At 46.5% G+C, this 24,508-nt stretch overlaps 2 protein-coding genes across 4 annotated transcripts; one reads left to right on the forward strand and one right to left on the reverse strand.

Moving 5' to 3' along the window:
- The first annotated feature begins 29 nt into the window (after positions 1-29).
- On the forward strand, positions 30-4,038 carry LOC115481179 (putative nuclease HARBI1). Of its 2 annotated transcripts, none has more exons than XM_030220245.1 (3): positions 30-722; positions 1,187-1,567; positions 3,133-4,038. In XM_030220245.1, exons 1-2 carry the CDS (start codon positions 44-46, stop codon positions 1,555-1,557), a joined length of 1,050 nt encoding a protein of 349 aa, XP_030076105.1. In that variant the 5' UTR covers positions 30-43; the 3' UTR covers positions 1,558-1,567; positions 3,133-4,038. The 2 variants fall into 2 exon arrangements, with proteins under 2 accessions (XP_030076105.1, XP_030076106.1); XM_030220246.1 differs by lacking the exon at positions 3,133-4,038 and adding an exon at positions 2,962-3,065.
- Positions 3,769-24,249, reverse strand: MTA2 (metastasis associated 1 family member 2). 2 transcript variants are annotated; one of them, XM_030220243.1, is made up of 18 exons: positions 24,103-24,249; positions 18,975-19,042; positions 12,065-12,158; positions 11,057-11,174; positions 10,286-10,349; positions 9,833-9,950; positions 9,439-9,541; positions 9,060-9,159; positions 8,735-8,923; positions 8,421-8,495; positions 7,909-7,967; positions 7,729-7,826; positions 7,470-7,612; positions 6,763-6,991; positions 6,484-6,573; positions 6,220-6,338; positions 5,487-5,647; positions 3,769-4,958 (listed from the first exon to the last, which is right to left on the reverse strand). In XM_030220243.1, the coding sequence occupies exons 1-18, from the start codon at positions 24,128-24,130 to the stop codon at positions 4,796-4,798; spliced, it is 2,019 nt and encodes a 672-aa protein (XP_030076103.1). In that variant the 5' UTR covers positions 24,131-24,249; the 3' UTR covers positions 3,769-4,795. The 2 variants fall into 2 exon arrangements, with proteins under 2 accessions (XP_030076103.1, XP_030076104.1); XM_030220244.1 differs by lacking the exon at positions 5,487-5,647 and having other exon boundaries at positions 4,837-4,958.
- Positions 24,250-24,508: the final 259 nt, after the last annotated feature.

Raw genomic sequence — 24,508 nt, forward strand, 5'->3', positions numbered from 1 at the left:
AGTGGCGGAACGGACCACCCCCCCCCCCCCATAATTCCTAGTCATGGCCCTGTACTTGCTAGCCCAGCGGGCTCACGCCCGCCGCAGGCGTCGGGTGCCGCAGGAACGGGTCTTTAAGACCCGCATCCAGTTCCTGAACATGCCCGAGGAGTTGGTGCTGCAGCGCTACCAGCTGAACCCCGAGATGATCCGCGACCTGTGCCACATCCTAGAGCGGGACCTGCAGCCTTCCACTGGCCGTAGCCACGCCCTCCCTGTCTATGTCAAAGTGACAGCTGCCCTCAACTTCTACACATCGGGCACTTTTCAGACACCAGCGGGCGATGCGGCGGGCATCAGCCAGGCCAGCATGTCGCGCTGCGTGGCGCAAGTAACGGCGGCCCTCGTGCGCCGGGCTAATATCTACATCTGCTTCCCCTTTAGCGCTCAGCAGCGCGAGAGCACCCGCCAGGAGTTTCTGGCCGTCGCTGGTTTCCCGCACGTGCTCGGCGCCGTGGGCTGCACCCACGTGGCGCTGAAGCCGCCCTCGGACCACGAGAACCTATACCGCAACAGGCAGCGCTACCACTCCATGAACATGCAGCTGGTATGCAACGCCCGGGGCATGATCACGCACGTGGTGGCCGAGTTCCCGGGCTCCATGCACGACGCCACGATCCTGAACCAATCCAGCTTGAAGCACATCTTTGCGAGCTGGCAGGAGGAGAGGGGATGGCTGCTGGGTGAGTGTCGTCGCCCCCCACCCCGGTCCTTAGCCCCCAGAGAAGGAGCCTCTTTTTAAGTCTGACTCGAGCAGGAAGGCGGGAGTTGAGGGGAAACAGGGGTTTTTTTTTTTTGCTGGCTCGCAGATCTTTGCACACAGTCCCAACGCAGATTGCAACAGCTTCATTTCCCTGTGTAAGACCCTACAGCAGAGACCACCCCCCACCTTTTGAGTCTGACCTCTCTAACGTGGGCAGATACTTTCTTCTCTTTGAGACAGCCAGTTCCTTGCCTGACCCTAACTGACTTAGGCCTATATGATCTTCTACTACTAGCATAGGCAACGGCGAAGGGCCTGTAGCTGGTTGCCCTGAGCACAGATAAATCAGAAATTCCAGTCAGCAATGAGACAACTTTAAAAATGTCTAGCCAGCAGGCTGTGCCTCGTATTACTGAGCTTTATTTATCTTATTTCTTACCATAGGAGACAGCGCCTACAGCCTGAAGACATGGCTAATGACCCCCATTGAGAACCCCCAGACTCCAGCTGAGCACCACTATAATCTTGTGCATCGCACCACACATGCCATCATCACACAAACTATTGCAGCACTGAAAGCTCGTTTTCGTTGCCTGAGCCGGTCAGGTGGGGTACTACAGTACAGCCCCCTGAAGGTTTGCCACATCTTTGTGGCCTGCTGTGTGCTACACAACATTGCAGTAGCCAGGGGTATAGAGGCATGCACAGAAGTTGGCACCCAGGAACCACAGGGCGATGATGAGGTTGCAAAGGAAACAGTAACAGCGGAGGCAGAGCAGGCCCGCTTGGCTTTGTTGCAAGATTTCTTCAGCTGAGATATGACAGGTAATATAGCAGGGCATGAATGGAAAAAGTACCTAAAGTAACGTATGGCAGCAGGTACTCTGTAGGAACAGCAACAGATATCTGCCTGCTGTTGAGCCCATGGTAGTGCCCTATCCATGTACTTCCAAAATGGTGAATTTGCATCAGCATCCTCCCATGCTATATGAGCTCACACCACAAACAGTTCCATACACCCACCCCTTCTTAATCTACAAAAGCACAGTTAATCTGCAAACTTCATGAACACTGCAAAATAGCCTTCTCAAAGATATGAGTGCAGTGCTGTATGAGATCAAAGGCCCATCAAGCCCAGCATCATCTTCTTGACTGCTGCCAACTGAAGTCAATTGAACAAGCACCTGCCTATTAATTATTCTCCAGAAACTTGTTCAGACTTCTTAAAATCCAGCTACACTGTTAATCTTGAGTGGAAGAGTGGCCAGTAGTAAAAGCAGCAGGCTGAGAACCTGGAAAGCCAGTGTTCAAATCCCACCAACACACCTTGGGCAAGTTACTTAACCTTGCTGTTGACTCAGGTACAAACATATTTGTGAGCTCTTTGGAGATAGGGATATACCTACCTCTAAAGGTAACTTACTTTGAACTGTATAGGTAAAGGCATGAGCTAAAAAAAAAAAAAAAAATCAGCAAAAAAAATTCACAGCTTAACTATTCATTACTTAAAAACTTTTCAGTATCTTGGTATGTCCATTAATCCTAACTCTATGCGAATGGGCAAATTCTGTATGAACTTGTTCAAACCATTGCTTTTTTTTTGTACCTCCAGAAACAATGAGAGCACAAAGTCCAAGCCATCTCTCCTTATTTCTCAGTCTCATTATCCCTTCTGCCCCATCAGGAATCTTCTATATTTGGGATTCATAGTTTATTGAATTTTGGATAACCATTTTGTTTACTCTTTCATTAAGAGGCTTTTCTGTGTGTCCATCACCTTTTCTTTGCTTATTTTCTTATAGTACATTCAAACCTCCCTAACCATTGCCCCATAACTTGTTCTAGAACACTTCTTCATGGAAAGACAGCCTGCTTCCTGTTTATTCCTTGAGGTACTTGAATCTGTATAAAATGTTTCCTTTTCCTCCAGGGGCTATATAAGCTTGTCTACCATTTGCCTTATGGTGGAAGCTGTTGAGCATTTTAGTAGCTACCATCTGGACTGATTCTATCTGGTTTATGTCTTTTTGAAAGTACACAATTTAAATGAGATCTTGCTAGATATTTAGACAGAAGCATCATACCCTGTCTCATGTCTTCTCCATGCTGAATTTATAGAGAACCATTCCATCCTCTTGATCGTATTGTTTTGTTTCTCTGTACTTGTGACTCAGCCTTATATTTTTGTTCCCTTATCTTTTTTGAAATGGTGGAACCAGAACTGCATACAGTCTTCAAGATAGGGTTGCATCCTGCTTTCTACACTTCTCAAGCCTACAGGAAGGCAGGATTCTTGCATCCCATGAAGCCTATGTCATCAGTCACAGGGAAGCAAGCAGTGAGACACAAAGACTGGTTCTTTTTCTGAATCTCTTTTCCTTTCTCTACAGTGCTCCAAACTTTGGATAAGTATCCTCACTTCAAGTCACCTTCCAGTACAAGAGGGAATGGATCTTCTCTTCCTAGCTGGAAATGAACATGATTCTTCATGTGGTTGAGGTTGCGAGCTGGAGCTAGAAGATGGGCCATTTGATTTTTTTTTCTCAGTTGGAGCTGAATAGCAGCTGCTCCCATGGCTCCCGTTTGTGGTTGGAGCTGGACAGTGGTTGCTCATGTGGATCTCTTAACCCATCTCCTTCACAAGTTCTCCAACCACCCATTCTTTTAGAGAATTTAAATCTAAAATTGTGATTAATTTTAATGTTTTACTCTCATTTTGTGCTTCTGATGCTCAAAAAGAATCTGGCATATAGTTTTAAGGATCATTGACGGGGACTCTGTACCACGTCCATACTGAATTTAAGTAGTGGGATCTGTGGCAGCAGTACCAGGACACCCTGTTCCCTACCAGTAGCCTCTTCTCAAGGTGTCTAATTTCCTTCTTCAATCCACTCGCTACCATAGACTATAACAAAGCCCGTCCACTACAATATCCAGACTCTTCCCCCACTGACAAAGATCCAGAGAGAGCATCTCCATCCCATGCCCACTCTCATCCCAAGAGATTCACAGAGACCTGGTCCCACTGTTAGCAGAAAATGAGACTTTTATTTTCTCTTCACTGTAAGAACCAGTTACAGAATCAGATTCTTAAAAAAGTGGATGAAAGATCTGGGTTTTCATCAATTTGTGGTAGAAAAGTCTCTTATCTGGCAGCGTATCTTTTACAACTGCACGTGGAACTGACTGTGCCCTTCCAAACCTGCTCCCAGGGCAGGAGCGGAGAACTCAATTCCTTGGCTGTATAAAACAATTCAAACACCATAATAAAAGAAAATATTAAAAAAAAAAAAAAAGAATGATATAAAGCATCTATACAAACAAATACTCTGCAGAATAAAAGATAAGGGGCATCCTCCTATCCCCAAGAATAGTCACGGATCACAAAAAAGTAAGGGCACTATCCCATCCCCCAGCCATAGGGCACTCACTGAGCATTGAAGGTAAGGGGGACTCTCCCATCCCATTTCCAAACCCTAGGGCAAACTTACAGAGCAATGAGGCATCCTAATTCCCTTGACACTCAGCTTTCTGTAGCATTCCCCTCGGCTCTATATACTGCTGAGTTTTAGCATGAATTCCCATGACACAAACTCTTCAGGCAAACCTGAGCCGCGAGGGGCAGCAACAGAATAAAGCGCCAGAGCTCTTCTTCCCCTGGGTACTATCCCTGATTCCTGCCCATGCAAGCACTCCATGGAAGCTCTTACTGAATATACCAGCTATCACTCTCCAATTTCACCCAAGTGTAATAGCCACAAACCCCAGCATCCTGCTAGATGAGAGAGAGCAAGCAGAATTCCCCTCTCTAATCTTCAAAGACAGTGACACTATCCATACAAGCATGTTATCCAGTTCTGCATTGCAGGTGGAGTGAGCAGCTGTGCCAGGGAAATGTTATCTGGAAAGCCCACAGGTAAGGTCCAAAGATGGAAGGAGGAACCCTAGCAGGGGATGGGAGGAAGGACAGCTGTTACTGAAGGGATGAGCCCTTTGTTTTGTTTTGCATTACACGTTTTTGTCTTCGGAAAGATAAATATTACAGTGCTGCTCTCAGTCCTCCAGCACAATGAGGTCACTGGTGCCAGCCGGGTGTACAGGGGGCAGCGGCAGGGCCGGTCTTGGGGGTAGAGCTAAGGATTTCACCTTCAGTGGCAAGTTAGGTCTACGTGCAGCACGACGCATCTCAACGTGTGTAAGGGCCTTCCGGAGGGACCTGTGGAAGAAAAGGAAGAAAGTTACACAGCAGGATCCCATAAAGAAAGCAAGGACCCTTAAGACACCTGCAGAAAGGATTACACAGCATGGCCCAAAGAGATCTGATTATAGGGCAGGGCTCTGGAGAGATGAACAAGGATTGAGAAAGGGTTACACAGCAAGAACCTGGAGACACCTGCAGAGAAAGGAAGACAGGTGCTTACACCACAGGGTCCCAGAGAGAAAGAAGAGGATTACAGATCAGGGCACCAAAGAAAGCAGCAGAAATAGGGGGGAGCCCCATGACCACCTTCCCCTGACTAATGCACACACACCCTCGGGAACCCCTAACTCTAGCATATTCTCAGCTTGTAATCCCTAGTCTTGCCACATGCATTGCCCCATAACCCCTGCCTAGCCCCCCCCCCCCCAAAAAAAAAAAAAACCCAAATACCACTCTGAGTACTTCTCAGTTCTATATTTTCTCTCCAGCAGACCCTATGCTGTCTTCTTTTCCTCCAACCCCCTCCCCCCCATCCCTGGTCACCTGGTATCTTTTGTAGCCACAAAGACAACGGGGTTAGGGGCATCAGCAGGGTTCAGTTTCTGGCGCTTCGCGGTGGGCTGCATAGTGGACCTCATCCCTGATGACATCAGTCTGCCATTGGCTGATAAGGGTGTGGTAGTGACAGCTCCTGATACCTGCACCTATCAGAAAGCAGCATGCAGTCAGCTGTGGGACAAGGATACGGGGAAGGGGGAGAGAAAAGGCATGAAGAAAGGGAAAGCAAGAAAGAAAAAGGAAGAGGTAATAGAGTGAGAGGGAATACCTGCAAAGAATAAACTGCTTACAATCGCAGTTTGTTCCAGAAGGGTGGGGAAAGAAATTCCTTACAAACCTCCTCCTCCACAAGGGCTGGGGAAATAGCTTTTACATTCTTAGCCCCCCCCCCCCCCCCCCCCAAAATTGGGGGTTGTAACATTCCTTATACCTTTACTGAAAGGGAAGCTGGGTGAAGTTCCTTATGCTCTTACTCTGCCCTGAAAAAGCTAAGGAGAGAGTGGGTCCTTATAGTCTCCCCTCTCCCAAATGGACAGGGGAAGAGGTTCCTTATACTCCAACCCTGTGACAGATAGAGGGACAATTCCTTAACCTCTCACCGCATCTTACAAGGTTGTGTAGCAGATGATCATTACATTCTCACCTTGTCTCAAAAGGGCAAGGGAGAGGATCCTTACACACTCATTTTGTCACTGAAGGGCAGGTAGAGATTTCTTACACTCTCAATTGGTCTCTTTGCCACGATTGCTGCAAGGCTGCGGTTCTGGCTGATTTGGTTCCTGTTTATTGGCATCTTGCTGCCTCGAGGGGTTTTAGGCTTCAGTGGGGCCTGTGCGGCTATGAAATGAGAGGATTTGAAGGTGATCAGTGCCTTGACCAGTCATCCTAGCTCCAAGCAAATGATATAACAGATACCCTAACATGACAGCTGTACCCGTTGCAATCCAGTTCTAAATTCTAACTGTAGCCCCCAAACCCTTACCCAGCTCTTTCACAATTTTTGCAAGCGGTGGGCGCACAAGAGGCAAAATCTTCAGTGGTGTCTTTGCTGCTTTTGGAAGTCGAAGGGAACCTATAGAAATGAAAAAGAATCAGATATAGATAAAAGAGGTCACTAATCCACTCATGAGAAGTCAGTTCCTCTTCCCTCCCCACATACACATATTCAGTGAAAGGATTTACTTCCTCCCTCTCTCGACATGCACAGAGTAACAGGAAGCATGTAGTCAGACACTGTTGCATGCAAGTAGCTCACACTTACACTCTGCTTTGATGTTATTTGAGTTGATGGGGGCATACGGTCTTCTTGCTGCTCTACGTGGTTGTAGAATGTCGCGACACATCCGGCGAGCAATCCGTGTCAGCTTGGTAGTCTGCAATAGGAAGGTCTGCCGGTTCTTGGCCAGAAGTTTGGCGCGATTAGCGCTGGTGGCATATGGTGAGAGACTCTGAGCTTCTGGGCGGGATATGTGACCACGGGAATGAGGCTCCTGCAGCAGAGAGAGGAGAGGCCCCATTAGAACTTATACACGCTGCTCAACGCATGCTGCTTACTACAGGAAAATGTGAGAGATTCCTACAATGGATCACGGACAATAACCTCCATCCCCACCCAAAAATTAAAAAAAATAGACTACACTGACCACAGAGACTCCTTTCCCAACACATACTGTTCACTATAGAAAAAGAAAGATTCCTGCAGAAAACAAAGATATGAGACAACCTCCCCTCTCCCCCAAAACTCTACTTACTTTTCAGAAGAGTCAGAAACAAAGACCCAACACACTCTGCTTGTTGTGCATGGACAGTGATTCTTACAGACAAAACAGTGACCTGCCCAACACATACAATGCTCTGTGCAAAGACAAACTCCTACAGTAAAGACAGGAACAGAGACACCCTGAAAGGGTATCCACCACCACACTCAGACTAAGGGAAGCAGGGTCTCCTCCTCCTCCCTCAGTGTACCGTGCTTGCACTGCGGGCTGCTCCTTCCAGTTGTGTTGGTGTCTTTAGACCTCCATATTTCTTCCAGTAGATCCAACAAGAGGCACACAGCCGGCACTGCATATTCGGGGGTCCCCAGGCGTACCACTGAGCCGACTGTGTTGCTGAGAAAAGAAAAAGTGATATATCATCAAGATGATATACTGCAAGCAAAGGTCCCCACAACAACAGACCACACAAGCTGGCACTAGTTTCCTCACTCTGTCTTCCCGGTACTCACTGTGGCAGCTCTCGCATGTCAGCCCCTTCTGAAAGCCAGCTCCATTCATTCCTGGCTTGGACCCCACCGAGATGATCTGGTTTGGGTTTGGTTTTGTGCTGTAGAGAAAGGTTGATAAATATTATTACATATGGCTGGGCGCTACTGCTGTCGTTTCCTGCCCACCACTTCCATACTCACTAGGTTGGGATGTAGACCTGCTTAAGCTTGCTGTCTGCCTCTGCTGCCTTCAGTCGTTTCTGCCAACAAAATAGTGAAAGTCAATCAGACAGCAAAAATGTGGCATTTGACAGAGTGCCACCAGATTCTGACAAGGCCTAAGAAACCCCCTACACAGCTTAGACAAATGTTGAGTAGCATCCCTTGTGAAGGATACTCTCAGTTGAAGAAAACGTCAGCACCCAAAGCTGACACACAAAGGCCATCTAGCTTAGCCCTGCTCCCACCTCTCCCCCTTACCTCACAGAACCATGCACAGTTTAAGTCAACCATTGCCACACAAAGACCTCCACTCATCCCCACACACCTTCCTTCACACGCTCAGTCCACACACATACACCTCCCAGTACCACAGACAGAGAACAAGACCAGTCAGAAACACAGATACAGCAAATTCTTTCATCAGCCCTGCTCCTCACACAGCATCATGGAAGCAAGAAACATCTACAAATGAAGAGAGTGCCCCAGCTCACCTGCTGAATGTAGCGGTCAGTTGTCTTCCACATGTAATAGAACTGGACAATACTAGCCAATGATTTCCAGGGAAGCTGTGAAAAGCAGGGAAAGAATGATTCAATAATAACAGTTCTTTGGGAAAATGCAATTTGTTTAAAACCAAGAAAGCACTAAGCAAACAGAAAGCGGCACAGTGGTGAACTCCCACCTAAAAACATCACAGAACCCAATAGCCACCATTCTGAAATACTCTCAAAACATCCCATAAGCTTATTCAATCTTACCCATCACATACACACATGCTTACACAGTCTCTCTCAAACATACTTACAAAGTCCTGCCTGATGTCATTAAAATCCTTCCCATATTTCTCCAGCGCCTCCTCAAAAAGCATTGCCTCAGAGGCTGACCATTCCTCCATTTCATCACGGCATAAAACCGGCCCTCCCTGTGGCACCAGTGTTGACATGGCCCTGGCAAGATCATACCCATTCCTCTGTAGCGTGTCCATAGCATGAAACTGAAAGGTAAGGCCACAGGATCAAGGTAAGCAGGATGACAGACCTATCTTCTGCCAACATTTACCCAACTGTTCATCCCATCCTCTCAACCCCTACCTCATTCCCCCCCCCCCCCCCCACCCCATGTTTGCTCACCAGTGTAATGTCTCGTGAGGCGGCAGCAGCACTCATGTGCAGGCTGGGTTGCCGGATGGAGCTACTGCAGTCCAGGGCTCGAGCAAAGGTCCCCACAGCCCTGGGAGAAAAGAAGTAACAGTTACCTCTCTGCCCTAGTGCATTACCCCCAATAATCCCGTTGTTCTGCTCACCCCCTTCCCCACCTCATTCTCCACCCTCAGACTATACCCCTCCCAAACCAGCCTTTACATGTTCCCTACTCAGCTGCTTGCACCCCCCCCCCCCCCCAAATGATTGTTATTGTCTCCAGCCTATTGCCCAATCCAAGTTTGTAGGCAGTCTCCAGCCTCTGCCAGAAGGACTGTTGTAGGCTGTGCAGCAAGCTATGGGTTCTCACCGTGCCACAACAAGGAACTGGTCAATCTGACGGTCTGTAAGCGGATTCTCTGGATCCCAAACCCGCATTTCCATCTTCTGTTGGTTCCTGTTATCAGACTCTCCTAAATCAAGAAAGGAAGGAAGGAAGGGGCTAAGTACCAAGACCAGAGGGTATCACACTGAGAATTAAGAACTACAAACAGGTTTTAAAGGTATACTGAATTTTATTTATTTTTAAAATTTATACCCCGCTTACTCCTAAGCGGTTTACCTTAAAACACAATCAAAAGGTGCAGATTAAGTGCCAAGAATGGGCAATCCCATCACACAGTACTGACAGCACAGGTCCAATCACACACGTGCCTTACCCCTATCCCTCACTCTTCCTCAGATCAGGGTTTCTCAGAATTTACCTTCCACCAGCCGATCCGGGATATCTGCCTGATACTTAGAACCAACACGAATTTCTCCTTGATCAGCCAACAGCGTTTTCTGCACTGGATCAAACACCAGAGAGTAGAAAAAGCAATCCTGAAAAAAAAAGAAAAAAAATTAGACCTGTTTCCCAAAAGCACAACCTCAGCCTATATATCACACAAGCGGTACCTTCACATCAAATGACCCCCCTCCCAAGCGCCCTCTCTAATAAAATTAGCCAGCCTGTCTAGAGAGCCTCCACCCACACTTACCAGAGTATCACTTCTCCCCCAGTGAGAAAATTCACCCCCCCCCCACAGGTTTCCATCCGTAACTGAAGAATGTTATCCAACCCAATCCCAGAATGCTCCCATGCCTTCGGTATAACACAACTCAAGCTCAACCTTCCCTCAGAGCTGCACCCTCACCCATGAAGTGCCCCCACCAACCTCCTTCTCCAGGTATTGGCCAAGAATATCTGTCTCATTCAGAAGCGTCACACTGCATTTCCCCCTACAGAAAGAATACAGAACATCAGGAAGCAGGCAGACCAGAAGCAGCATATAGAGGTGTTTCTGGGGACAGATTGGTATTCTACATCCAAATAGAGGCCGGCTAAATTTTGGTTTAGGCACCAAAACCAGCACAAAATCTGGGTTCGGGTTTTGGCCAAAAATACCAATGCATTTTTGGCTGAATCTGAAACCCCCCTCCCCCCACTGCGGCCAGCACACATCCTCCCTTCTCCCCCACCCCACTCCCTGCTGCAAACAGCATTCCCCCCCCCCCCAGCCACTGCACACAGCCTCCCTTCCCCCCTCTGGGACCCACCCAGCAGCCAGCTTCCCCACCCCCACCCCAGACCTACCTTAGACGCCCTAGTGGTCTTACCGAGGCAAGAGCAATTCACAGTCATTTTCACCCCTACCATCTGCTCTACAAAAATGGCTGCCAAGACTGCCACTGAAGGTAAAGACAGCCATTTCTGCGATGGAGATGGCTGGGGCGAGAGCAACTATAAATTGCTCTTGCTCCAATTAGACCACTAGGGTGCTTAAGGTAGGCTCGTGGAGGGGTGGGGGGGAGCTGACTGACAGGTAGCTCTGGAGGGGGGAAGGTAGGCTGTGTGCAGGAGTATGAGGGGGAGAGGTGCTGTGTGCATGGCAGTGGCAGGCCTGGACAGTTTTGGTCGGACTGCACATACAGAAGATGCCACGCACCTTATGTGGGTTGCAGGAAGTGACTCAAACTGGCGGGACAGGAATAGCTCACGGTGTTTCAGCTGGTGCCGTTGCTGTTCACTGACAGATGGTTGCTTTGAGTCATCTTCAAACTCACCTGCAGGGAATAAAGCCTATGTCAGTGCAGGACCCTGGAAAGGAGGAGGAAGGCGCAGTAACAATACAAGAGCCTGGGAAACAGAAATGGTGGAGGGGAATGACAGAAGCCTGAGAAGAGAGGGGAAGAGCCATACAGGAATCTGAGAAAGTAGGATAGAGCGGAAGTGGCACAGGAGTGGGGCGCATCAGTAACACTGAAGCTTGCAAAACAGGAAATAACACAAGAGCCCTGGAGAGAAACTGAGGTTAATCATTCATACACTAGCTGCTTCAATAAGGCAACACACACACAAATATTAGGTTCATAGCCACTCATACACAATCCACATGGCAAGTTTCAGGGGTCATTTATTAGCAACAGTTGCTCACTCCTACATACTATTCTCAAGGTCACCCCAAAAGTTACTTACCATCCCCAAGGAACACTGTAAGGGACCATGCCCCCCTCCCCAGGAGCTCTTTAGGATTCACTCACACACTCTTCACTTCTCAAAGAACCTCTTTGGGAGTCACAAACACACAAGGTGGTTTGCTGTGGTCACATGCACACATAAATAGCTCTCCAAGTGTTCTGTTCGGGTCACCATCCCCAAAAATGCTCTCCAGGGAGTTCAAATACACTTATCAAGAAGCTTTCCGCTTGCACACACACACGCACACAAATGTTACCAAGGGGCTTTCCTGAAATATCCCACACATATACATAGGGCTCTCCTTGGATTAACACACTTGCCCGTAGTCAAGGAGCTCTCCTAGGATCACATGTACATACACAAGGTTTTCACTGAAGAGATAAACATACATGCAAACAAATTCCTTACAACTGGTCACTCATGTGACACAAAGTACTCTTCAAAGACACAACATGTTCACTTTTTGGTCACTCACGTGCATTACTGTCTGCCAGGCTGTTCAAGCTACTGGAGATATCACGTCTACGGAATAAACACACCACTTTGGCCTCCACATTGCCATTTGCAGTCTGCAGATATGAAACATGTGTGAGAAGAGCAACCACAAGTACAGCGAAAGAGGAGCACTACTACCTTACTTTCCTCACCACTCCCGCTCTTACTGGTCACTGCTGAGACTGATGAAAGATGCCTTGACTCCACCCCTTCATACAAACATCATCTCAAGATAACCTGAAAATATGGCCTGCCATAGCAGTGGGGGGGGGGGGGGGGGGGGGGGAGGTCGTCCCTTGGAAAGTTCCCTAGTGAATGATTAGGTAATGATCAGATCTTACATGCTGTCACGAAACGCCTAGCCACCCACCTGGGGTTACCACACGGCCATTCAGAGGGTCTACCCCCAGCACAGCTTAGGTCCGCCTGCACCTGCCGCTTGTCTCTACACTAGCACCCTCCTCCCACTGACTGGGTCACAACAGCCTCTGGGCGAGTCTCCCGCTCTCAAATTATCCCCAGTAATTTCTAGATTACTGGAGACCACACTCCCAGTGGTCCCTCAGTTCCCAGAAAGCACTAAGAGACCCAACACACAAACCACCAGGATTCGTTATCAGTCCAGACAAATAGGGCAAACAAACAATTAAGTTTATTCTCTTAAAAATATTGAACAGTGGGACAAAAACATACAAATAGCAAACAGTAACAAGTAACTGAAAAATGGATCAATTAGAAAAAGGTCAGGACATATAATTCACCAAACCTCAGAAAAGAGATCTGTCTTTCTTTCCTTCTGGGCTAAGACTGAAGCAACAGCCATCAACAACTGCTGAGTAATTTCAAACTACAGGACAATCGGAGCCCAGTCAATAAGATTTCAAATATATACTGCTTCTTGCTTCCTGTTTGTGTCAAACTAAAGAAAAAACACTCACGGGCAGATGATCGAAAGCCCCACACTGTTCCAAACAGCACTCTAAAAATAGTGCTGGAACAGCGCGGGGGCTTTACCGCCCCTATGATCAGAGATAATAGCATGTAAATTTATGTGCGCTATTAGCTCTGATCATAGGGGAACTTCTGCAGGAGGACTGTGCCTGGGCATGCGCCCGCAGAAGTTGTTTGACAGGTCCAGGCTGTCAAAAACCTGAATCTGTCAAACAGCAGAAGAGGTTTGACAGGTCCAGGATTTCCTCCCAGACCTGTCAAACCTAAGCTCACCCCCAACCCCTAAACACAAGATCTGGAGGTCCGGTGGACTTCCAGACCCCTCTCCCCAAAGCACAAAAACACTGGTGGTCCAGTAGGACTGCTAGCTTCCCACTCTCACCCCCCAATTTACACAAAAATGCCCTGATGGCCCAGTGGAACCGCTAACTATCTGCTCCCCTCCACCCCCGGCAGCCTACCTCTCTTCCTCCTCTTCGGGGCCTTCCTAAAATGGTGGCATCTGGCCCTGCCCGGTGTATCCTGGGATGCACTGGGTGGGGCTTAACTTCCATATATGGGTTGAGCCCTGCCAGGCTGGGCAGGACACTTCCATTTTGGGAAGGCATCCAAAGAGGAGGGAGGGTGTGCTAGTCCCTCCCTCCTCCAACTACTACTGAGAGGTAGGCCGCCAGGAGTGGAAGGAGGTAGATAGATAGTGGTCCCTCTGACCACCAGGGCGTTTTTGTGTGATGTGGTGGGGTATGGGGGGGGGGGGGGGGGAAGCTAGGGTCCCATTGGACCACCAGGGCGTTTTTGTGCGATGTGGGTGGGAAGCTACCAATCCAACTGGACCACCAGGGCGTTTTTGTGCAATGTGGGGGAAGCTAGCAGTCCCAACTAGACCACCAGGGTTTTTGTGCTTTGGGGGTGGAGGGCCTGGAGGGTCTTGTGTTTTGGAGGGGGGACGGGCTTAGGTTTGATAGGTCCGGGTGAAAATCCTGGAACTGTCAAACATCTTCAGTGGGTCTCCATCATTCCCTCCTCGCTAGTAAACCCTAACACCAGCTCCGAGTTGGCATAAGGTTTGCTGTGCTAGCAGCACCCTTGTTTGGCGCACTGCCCACTGATCATGAGGGATGAATGCAGGAGACCCTTGTTTGCATGCAATTAGCGTTCAGAGCCAGCAAGCGCGTCATTACAAGCGCTCAGCGGCTCTGATCAACGGGCGGGAGCAAACACAGGCACTAGTATGATGCTATTGGTCTCTGCTACAGACATGATAAATAGTAGTAGTGTCCGCGTTTGCTTCTGATCATCGGCCCATCAGTTCTCTGTAACAGCTTTAAGAATAAACATGCACCATCTGCTGGCCAAATAGGAGAAATACACTTCAGACATAATTAAGACAGGAAAATATCCAATACATTTTACAGGCTTAAAACACACTGTTTCTTCACAATGTCCCATTTAAATAAAACACATTAAGTGACAAGATGCTTTGTACACTGGTGTGATCTGTAGGCCAGATTGGTACTGAGGTTTAAATTTTGTTTCTGTAATTGAATATTTACTGCTTTTGTCAGTTTTTGATATCATACACTCTGGGTTTGCTAAAGGTGTGGATTATTTGATGGTCAGCTGGTCTTGCTGAGTTTAAAGGGGGTCTGGACAGATTCCTGAAGGAAACGTCCATTGATCGTTATTAAATTCTGGGTTTCTGCCAGGTTCTTGGGGCTAGATTGGCTGCTGTCGGAGACAGAGTGCTGGGCTTGATGGACCTTTGGTCTTTTCCCAGCGTGGCAGTGCTTATGTACTTATGTACCCTTGATATAGTAGCAGAATTTTATAACTTGGATCATGAGCTTTTATTACATCATCTATCTGCTCTAGGGATGACTGGTACTGTTTGGAATTTGTTTAAATCTTTTTCATCTAATTGGCAATTTCAGGTTTGTACTGGTACTAACATGTCAAGTTGAAAAGATATTCGTTCAGGTGTGCCACAGAGCTCTTCTTTGCACTATTGTTTAAAATTTATATGGCCCCATCTGTAGACTATTAGGCTGCTCAGGAGTGAATGTTCACCTCTCTACAGAAGACATACAGGGTTTCTTTTTCCATGATTGGAAAACCTATTTCTGGTGCTTTCACATTTTCATTTTTATGTTTAAGAAATTTAAAGTCTTGGTTATCAGCTAATAAATTATGTTTGAATCTTTCCAAGACTCAAATTGTATTTCTGACCAGATCTTTGGATGATGCTCCTACTTTTATTTTTTTTTCCATTTGAGGGGATTGATATTCTTGTTTTGCCAGAATTACGCTATTTAGGAGTAATTCTACTTTTTCAATAAAACCTCATTCCTTCCGTTCTACTTCAAAAGATTTATTAGAAGTACCGTCATTAAAACTTATGACACTTGGAGGCATATTTTCAAAGCACTTAGACTTACAAAGTTACACAGTAGCCTATGGAACTTTGTAAGTGAGTGCTTTGAAAATGAGTCCCTTGGTATCTATTGGGAGTTGTATTATTTTAATGTGTGTGTTTTGTTGTAACCCACCCAGATTTGGAGATGCTGTGGGATATAAATATTTTTAAATAAATAAATTTACATTTCACGACTCAACTGATTTCCCCCTAGTGAGAATATTCATCTGTTTGTACATGGAGAAATTAACTTACCTGCTACTTTTCTTTCCTTTAGTCTCACCAGACCAGTCCAAACCCTGTGGGTGTTGTGCCCATCAACCAGCAGGTGGTAATAGAGAATACAGAATTGTGAGCTCTGCCATGTTAAAGGCATTGTGCAGCTGTAACAATTCTGTATTTCATTAGCAAAGCAGTAGAACCCCACTCAAACAGTATGGAAACAATAACATTAGCATTTACGTCCTTCCTCTTTTAAATATATCTATATCAAGGAAGCATAGAAAAATCTTAGTTTCTTCCTGTTGATATATTCTCTAAGGTCCCTTGAATTAAGAATAGAAAGCAAACACATTACACTACACATCAGATACATAAAATACATTTCTAAAGCCTGAAAGGATAAGCTAAATCACTGTATACCCCAATAACAGGTGAGCAAGTATGCAGAACTACACCCACAGAAGGAATATGAACAGGAATTTAGATCTCACATAAAAGTAACTACCTGCTTCTACTCTATCCAATGTTTGATCCAAGGTGAGGAACTGGTTTGATGTGCACATTGAATACCTCATGAAAGAAGCACAAGAACTAAGACAGGAGTCTTGCAAATCAACCTCCCAACTCCATCTCCTGTATGCACAATGAATCCCTCATGAAAGAAGTACAAGAACTAAGAGAGGAGTCTCGCAAATCAACCCCCCCCCCCCCCCCCCCCCGACTCCATCTTCTGCTGAACTGAAGAACTAGTTTGCAGCACTGGAGGTAGAAGAGCTGAAAACATCTCGAGAACAGGAGGAAACAAAGCTCAAAAATCCCAAATATGCTGGATCAGTGGCCAATGAGAAGCAAAAGGTAGTGGTGGTTGGTGATTCTCTTCTGAAGGGTACAGACGCGTCCATCTGCTGACCAGACATTATGTTCAGGGAGTGTGCTGTCTGACTGGTGCCAAGATTTGAGATTTAGCAGAAAGTTGGCCGAGACTCATCAAGACTACAGACCATTTTCCTATGCTGCTCATCCATGTTGGCACAAATGATACTGCTACGTATACTGAATCTATCAAAAGTGAGTTCATGGCTCTGGAACAGTGGGTGAAGAGTTAGTTGCACAGGCGGTGTTCTCATGAATCCTTCCTGTTGAGGGTAAAGGTCAAATGAGGGAAGCTCGCATCCTGGAGTGTCCCATTCAGCACTGATAAGGGACTGATGCATAGGAAAGGCTCTAGAATGCTTTATAATGCCTTCCATTATGGGACCCCCAGTAACTGAAGGCTCCACAGAGGAAATACTGAGGACCTCCAGAAACTTAGCAATAAGAACAGGAAGTTCTTACAGAAAAGGCTGTCCACCTTGGGATCATCCCATTCATCCGCTGGGATCTCTTCTTCCTCCAGACTCCCTTAAACACAAATTTCTGTAAACCAATAAGGGAGCATGGTCAGATAAGCAGAGACTGCAGTTTCTGAATCCCATTCTTCCACTTGCACTAGCCTAATATGCTTTGAGTGGCTCTGGATGCAGATGGAGTATCCTGTAAAGACTTACACTTTACACCTCACTCTAGAGGGCGAATGGAACTGGGGATTTCGGTTTTGGCCAAATTTGAATCTGTGGGCGAAATTCGCCAAAAGTGGCCTGCATCTTCCCCCCCCCCCCCCCCCCCAACCAACCAAAAGTGGGCTCCCCTCTCCTGATAGAAAATCTTGCGAGGCTGCCATAGGAACTTGCGGCAGCCATTTTGACTGCGAAGCTGGAATGGGCAGGAGCAACTGGGGATTGAAGCAGCCACTAGATCACTTCTAAGGTAGGCGAAGGGAGGGCTGCAACTTTCGGTTGGGGAAAGTGGGGATGGAACAGAGATGAAAGACATATAAGTTCACGTTTCTTGTCATGGAGGGAAGGTTTAGTTTCGGTTTCAGCTGAAACCGAATTTGGTCGGCTTCTACTTCACTCTTTTCATCAGATAAGCCTGATCCAGCAACAAAATAAAATGTGCTGAGAAAGCACTACTACCTCCTAAAGATTCAGCATATCCTGCTAATGACTGCAAATCTGCATTATTTCTGGCCCAATTACTCTTCAAAGCTTCCACATCCAAGGACCCTGCAGTTGCTGGAAAAGCCTGTAGCAGGGGATCTGCTGAAGGGACAGAAGTGCGGAAAAACAAAATGGCCACCATTTATGTGAACTTATAGTGAAACAACTGAATTCTCTCCCCAGCCATCAGAGACTCACTCCCCAGCAAGTCCTGCACATCCAGCAGCATTTTCTCCCTGCTCCAACTGAGGAGACAAGACAGGCCTACAAGCAAGACGAACAAGCTCCCCATTGCGAACTGCAATAGTAGCGGGACTTAACAGTCTCTGCTGGTGCTGCCATGAAGAGAGATTTGCCAACTGAGAAGATACTGAAAATATAAGAAAGCTGTGAAGAGCGGTTGTCCTAACAGCAAGCTTCAGAAGAGCTGAGGGCTGTGGAACCAAACTCTACACCTGGACTCCCGCAAGAGGGCTAACAGGGAAGGAAAAACAAAAAACCTTACTGGCAAAGCTGCTCTGCCAGCTACTCACAGCTGTTCCATCCCTCCTGCTTGCCACCTTCTTCAGAACCACCTTCTGCTTTTACTATTATTTTTAGAACTTCTGACATAGATCACCGAAAAAGCAAAGGAAGGAGGGAGGGACACAGATTCCTCTGGGTATGCTTCTCCTAGCTATAGTCCTTAAACAGCTACTCCTTAGCTCAACTGAAATCAGCTGACTTGACCAGGAACACGCCCTCAGCCAACCAAACACAGAAGCTGCATACATCACCTGCTGGAGACTGAACTGTTACAGCTGCACAGCATCCTTATATGACAGCGTTCACAATGTTTTCTCTATCTCCACCTGGTTTTGGACTGGTCTGGTGAAGATACTAAGGAAGTTTCCATTTAGCAAGGTCCGAGGAATACCCATTCACAGCACATTACAAAAATTAAAATAAAGTCACATTGAGAACATAAAAGTCAAAAGCATAAGCATCCAACTACCTCAAACAGTAAACAAGTTAAAACAAAACATCAACCTGTCTTAATAGGAGTCAAGGTAAGCTCCTGTGTGCTAGTTCTACTTTGACAAGAGACATAACCAGTCAGAAGCAAGCCTTAATTGGATGTTAGGAGTTTAATTACTATTTATTTAATTATTTAGAAATTGTATTTTATGAACTGCATGTCATTATATTTAGGAACTGTATCTTAAGATGTTTGATTTGTATTTATGTACCATTCATTTATGAAACTGCATTGTTTCACATCTTACCTTATTCAGTTCTTCTATTCGCCGGATGAGGTACGGGTTACTGGAGGAGTTCTCAAAGTATACATAATCTGCAAAGACAGGAAGCACAATTAGTTGTTATCTGATAACTTCCTTTTCTGGAATTTCATTCCCAGATCAAGTCCTCCTGCTCTAGCACCCTACAACCACTTCATTCCCCTCCCCCTCCCAGGCCACAGCTGTCCACTGCATCACTATAGCAGCCCTCTTCGCTTTGATAATTTCTCTCGCTTTTTTTTTAAGCACTTTATTTTGGCCCAGAAAACCCCTATCTCCACAAAGGGAAGAACCAGTGGAGAATAAGGGTACCAGAGTAGAGAGTTGCACGGGGACGGAAATTTCACCCATCCCCGCAAGTAATCTCCTCCATCCCTGCCTGTTCCCTGTGCTAAAATAACCCAACTTGTGGTAGAATAACTCACCTTAATGCTAGCCCATGTTCATAACTACCCCTCTCAGTGTTTATGGGGATGTCAATGCTATCAACCATATCCATTAATGTTTTTAGTGCTATTATAATTGCCATGGCACAAGGAAAGGATAGGTAGGCTGGCCTGGCACTACACTTCAATGGGAACCCCACAGGACCTGTGTCCATCCCCGATGGGATGGGAGGCCTGTGGACCTGGAGGGGATCCCTACGGAAGTCCTGGGAACCACGTGATTCACACTAAGCCCGTTCCCATGCAGTTCTCTATACAACAGAAGCCCAGACACACCAGGGTGGATCTCACCTACAAATGCTATCCAGAACACCCTCAACCAGGGAGCTGCAGATACCCCAAGAGGCTTCGGGAAACCCACTCAACTAGGGGGACAGGGAACTGTCTGTTCAGTCAGGGGAGTCTGATGGAGGATTTGACTTCACTGGACATGACAGCCCTTAGACTGTGGTCTCGGAAGCCCACAAAGGCAAATTTTACTGCACCAACCCAGCAACTTGCAATCAACCTTGCATGCAACATTACTCTTCCTTCCTGGGAGCATCGGGTTGCAATGCCATGGTCCAATCCTCCTAGGCCACCTGTTAAAGGGACCAGTGCTCAGCAAAGAGAAGATGCCCCCTCCTCTTCAAATAACATCCCCCGCCTCAAAACTGACCACCTAAGTACTTCCCCCAGGCCACGAAGCACTGGCAAAGCACCCCTCCTCTCCGAGGCACCTACGTTTTTAATCCCTGGTGACTAATGGGTTTGGGGCAGGAAAGATCCCCACTTGCTCCTACCCCTTCTGGTGCCAGGTTCAAAATGGCACTGGTGACCCCTAGCAGGGTATGTCATTTGGGAGGGAAGAAGAGGATTGCAGCTCCTCATTACTGAGCACAAGCCCCTTTAAGTAGCAGCCCAAAAGCAGTATTTTCCAGGAATAACGCAGCTTACAGTGTTCACCGCAAGCTGCATTATTGCATTTGCATAGTAATGAGCTGTTTTGCATGCATTCACATATCATTACTATGTAACCTGCAGTAACAAACTAAGGTGCATTATGGTACTATAAAATCCGTTAGTGCCCTTTAAAACACATTAAGGGGCAAATGACTACTGCTGTAACGCACCTTGATAAGTACCCCCTAAATGTTTAGACTTTTAGTCTTGCTGCATGCAACAGTTTCTGTGTTGCAGCAGGAGGCGCTGTTTTGGCCAAAAAAAAGGGGGGAGGGAGGCAAAATCTGAATCTCTCCTAAAAAAAAAAAAATAGAGCGAACCAAAGGATAAAAATAGAAGCAGAACAGGCAAATATTAAACCGTGTAAAAGAAATAGGGTAAATTATAAGGGAAAAATGTATTTTTCCAAGCTCCCAAGCCTAGGTTTTCTAAATACTTTTTCCACCCTTATGCATTACCCGTCATTGTCACACCTCACCGGTGTCTATCTAATCAGAGACAGCCATCAGCTGTCAATAATACACTTTGCCAGAGTCTAACTAAAGTCAGTCTTCAGCCAAAATGTACACATCTAGCCAGGGTTTCTCTAATCAGAGAAATGCATTAATCACCAGTACAGTAAGCCTCTACAGTACATCTCTCTAATCAGAGAAAGAACCTAATCTTGTGTATGATGTCTAGTTCTGAAGGCTATATTTCCAAAAAGATATACACAGACTAGACAGAAAGAATGGTAGCTGCATAGGACTGCCTCTAAGAAGAGAACAAAAACAGTATTGGAATTTATTGGTATTCAGATATACCTAGGCTAAACATAGAGGATCCCTATTTGTCAAGAAGTGAAGGGGAAGGCAGTGATCAATAAAGATTATCCAAAGTTCAAGGCACTATTCACCAGGACCTGCTCCTCTGTTAGAAGGCACTACCTTGGCTTTCAAGGACTCGGTCAAGATTCTGGGCGTCACAATCAGCTCAGCTCTATCCTTCAAACCTCACAGTCAATTTTTTGTGCTTCGCTTCCTTTTTTGCTCTATGTCATCTTCGGTCTGTCCACTCCATCCCTTCCTGCCACATTTTTACATCCACTTATACATGCACTGGTTATTTTTCTTTTGGACTATTGTAACTCCCTCCTTGCAGGCCTACCTTTACAGAGTATAAAACACTTACAACGCATCCAATCAACAGCAGTCAAAATACTTCACAATGCACAAAGTTTAGATCATGTCACTCCTCTTCCGATTTCTGAACACTGGCTTCCTATTTTCTCCCGAATAAAATTCAAGATTCTACTGTTGGCATATAAATCTAGGTCCCCTTCTGCCCTCTCTATCTGAACAAGTATCTTATTACCTACTCTCATTTATGTTGCCTTAGACCAGCTAATAATCTTCTTTCCTTAACACCGCCCTCTTCTATCCGTCTCACCAGTACTTGAGATTCTGCTTTTAGCTATTTAGGTCCTAAACTCTGGAATGAGCTCCCGTGTCAGATTCGGGATCAACCCACCATTGCATCTTTCACACTGACACTAAAAGCTCACCTTGTCAGAAACACATTTGACCCTCCTTCATAACCCTTCCCTTTTGCCTGGTATTTCTGATTTCCTCCCTCTCTTTTCTCTGTCTCCTCCCCTCCACCTTATCACTCCATGGTGTTCCCCCCCATTCCTCCTCCCTTTTTTCTTTTTCTCTTTTCCATTTCTCTTTTTCTTTGATACCCTTGTTTTTTATTTGCTTTTGTAAACCACACTGAAGCGTGGCTAGGCCCCATGCGGTACAGTATATCAAGCATATGAAATAAATAAAAATAAATAAATAAGTAAGGAAAGTAATGAGCAGACTAGATGGAACATACAGTTTATTTTCTATCCAAGTAATTTCTTTTGACCTGCCAGTTTCTTCCTGATTCTTAAAGATCAGTTCCAAGTGAACTGGAAGCTCATTGGGCCTTTATTTGCAACTGCAAGGGGTGGAGAGTTCACCCATTTTTAATTCTTTCCTCCGTCCTCAGTCTGAGCCTAATTCAACCAATAGATGTCACCAGTGAGTATCAAGGAACACTCCCTCTGCAGCAAGCTGGTCTTGGGATTGAAAATCCAGACTCAATCTGCTACAATGAGTATTTCTATACTACTCGCCAGTATTTCTCAGTGGCAAGCAGTGTTTCGTCTAAACTGAGCGCACGCACATGGGTCAGAAAGGGAGTACACATGCCTACCAACTGTGTGCACAAGATTTTTGCTGGCTTTCTTTATTGTGAATATAGGCTATACTACATTGAGTCGAGGCTGAAAGCTTGGGCACAAAATGTTTTTCATGCGCACATGGTCCTGCGAAAATTAGAGAGAACACTGGATTAAAGCACTATGCTCCGGTAATGCACCTCACAGAATCCCTCTAACCAGATTCTATTTATCACTGAATCATTTCATCAAAAATTGATCGGTTCTCCAGTGCTCTATAAACATATGAAGTTATCACGAAAAGTTTCAATTCTGTCAGTGCTATCCGATAACATGATGTTTCAGCCAATAAAATATCTTCTCGGCGACTTGTCCTAGGTGCTTTTCAGCACTGCAGGTGACCATACCTGTCACTATCATTAGCACTATTAGTTGGACCTGAGGGGCTAGAGGATTAAACTTAACTTTCTTTTCCACATCTGCCAGTAAGGACACATCACAAGTCTTTACAGGAAACCCATGGAATTTTGGATTCTAGATGTACTTATTTACCTTTTCCAAACCCGAGCTCAGGATGAGTTAGATTCAGGCACTGTTGGTACTGACATGCCTCTGAGGATTTACAATCTAAATTTGTCCCCGAGGTGGAGGATGAAATAAACTGCCCAATGTCACAACAAGGGTCAATAGAAGTAGGATTTGAATCCAAACTTCCTTGGCCCACCACTGCAACTAGGCTACTCTTCCATTCCAACATGCATCACTACTCATGCAGTTTGGGTGACTTTAGCTGAGGGAGTGAAAACCATCTGCAAGCACTTTTACATCCCACTTTCTTCATCCAATCCTAGGAAATAATACTTCTGTGATTATTCTTTTTCCTCCCACGCCTGGTTAAACCAGATGCTAGAGCTGGTAAAGGAAAAGAAGGGAGGAGTATTCTAGTTGATTGAGGCAAGACTAAGAAGGTTGGAGTACTGACCCAAGTTATCTAGTAAGAGATCAGTCTGAAAAGGTCTAGAGAAAAGATAGGAAGAGCACCCCGTCTCCTTTTCCAGTACATCGGTTATTATTAGAGAGGATGGTAACAGTATTTCCTTCAACATGTAGTTCTTTCCATATGGTGAGAAGACACAGAACTTCAATTAATTTGACAGAAACAAGGCCAGGGCCCTGAGGGAGGGGACAAGGGGGGGGGGGGTCTAGGATTGGGATAATTTCATAGGACCCAATAGAGTGAATAGTTTGGGGAAAGTTCTCGAGACAGGGTTTTTTTTTTTTTTTTTTTTTTTTTTGGGGGGGGGGGGTTATGATGACAGCTTTTAAGGAATAGTTAAGTTGGGTTGGGTGTGCTCCAGTGTGGGGGGGGGGATAATTTGGGAGAGGGGCTTCAGATAAGAGTTTTGGAGGGATAGACCGGAAATCAGAGGTGAATTTTGAGTAGTTTGGGGGAGCTCTGGGGAAGGCGATGGTGTGGGGGTGCTAGAAGCGAGGAAGTCCTTTCGGACTTGGGGGGGGGACTTGGGGTCTCCGATCTCACCTCCCACTCGATACATGTTGGCCGCCATCGTCGCTCCCGAGCCGGGAGTCTCCGCCCCGGCAGCCCCCCTGCTGCCGCGACCCGTCTCCGACCTCCGCACGTCCCGCCGCCTGAGCCTCGCGCCGTCGCCACCGTCACTAACGTCACGCGCAGACGCAAGGGGCGAAGGGGGCGGGATCGTGCGGCGTCCCAAGGGGTGAAGAGGGCGTGGCCACTCGCTGACGCTTCGTGAGAGGCGACCGGAACTGACTGGAATGTGGGAACTAAGGAGGTTTAGTGGGAACAACCCAAGGAGGTGAGGAGTGAGACAGGAGCCGACATGACGTCAGAAAGCTGAAGCCAATCTCCTCTTCCCTTTCTCCGCAGCCGTCATCCCCATACACACAAAAAAAACCAAAGCAAGCAT

The sequence above is a fragment of the Microcaecilia unicolor genome, chromosome 11 (assembly GCF_901765095.1).
Source record: "Microcaecilia unicolor chromosome 11, aMicUni1.1, whole genome shotgun sequence".
NCBI lineage: Eukaryota > Metazoa > Chordata > Amphibia > Gymnophiona > Siphonopidae > Microcaecilia > Microcaecilia unicolor.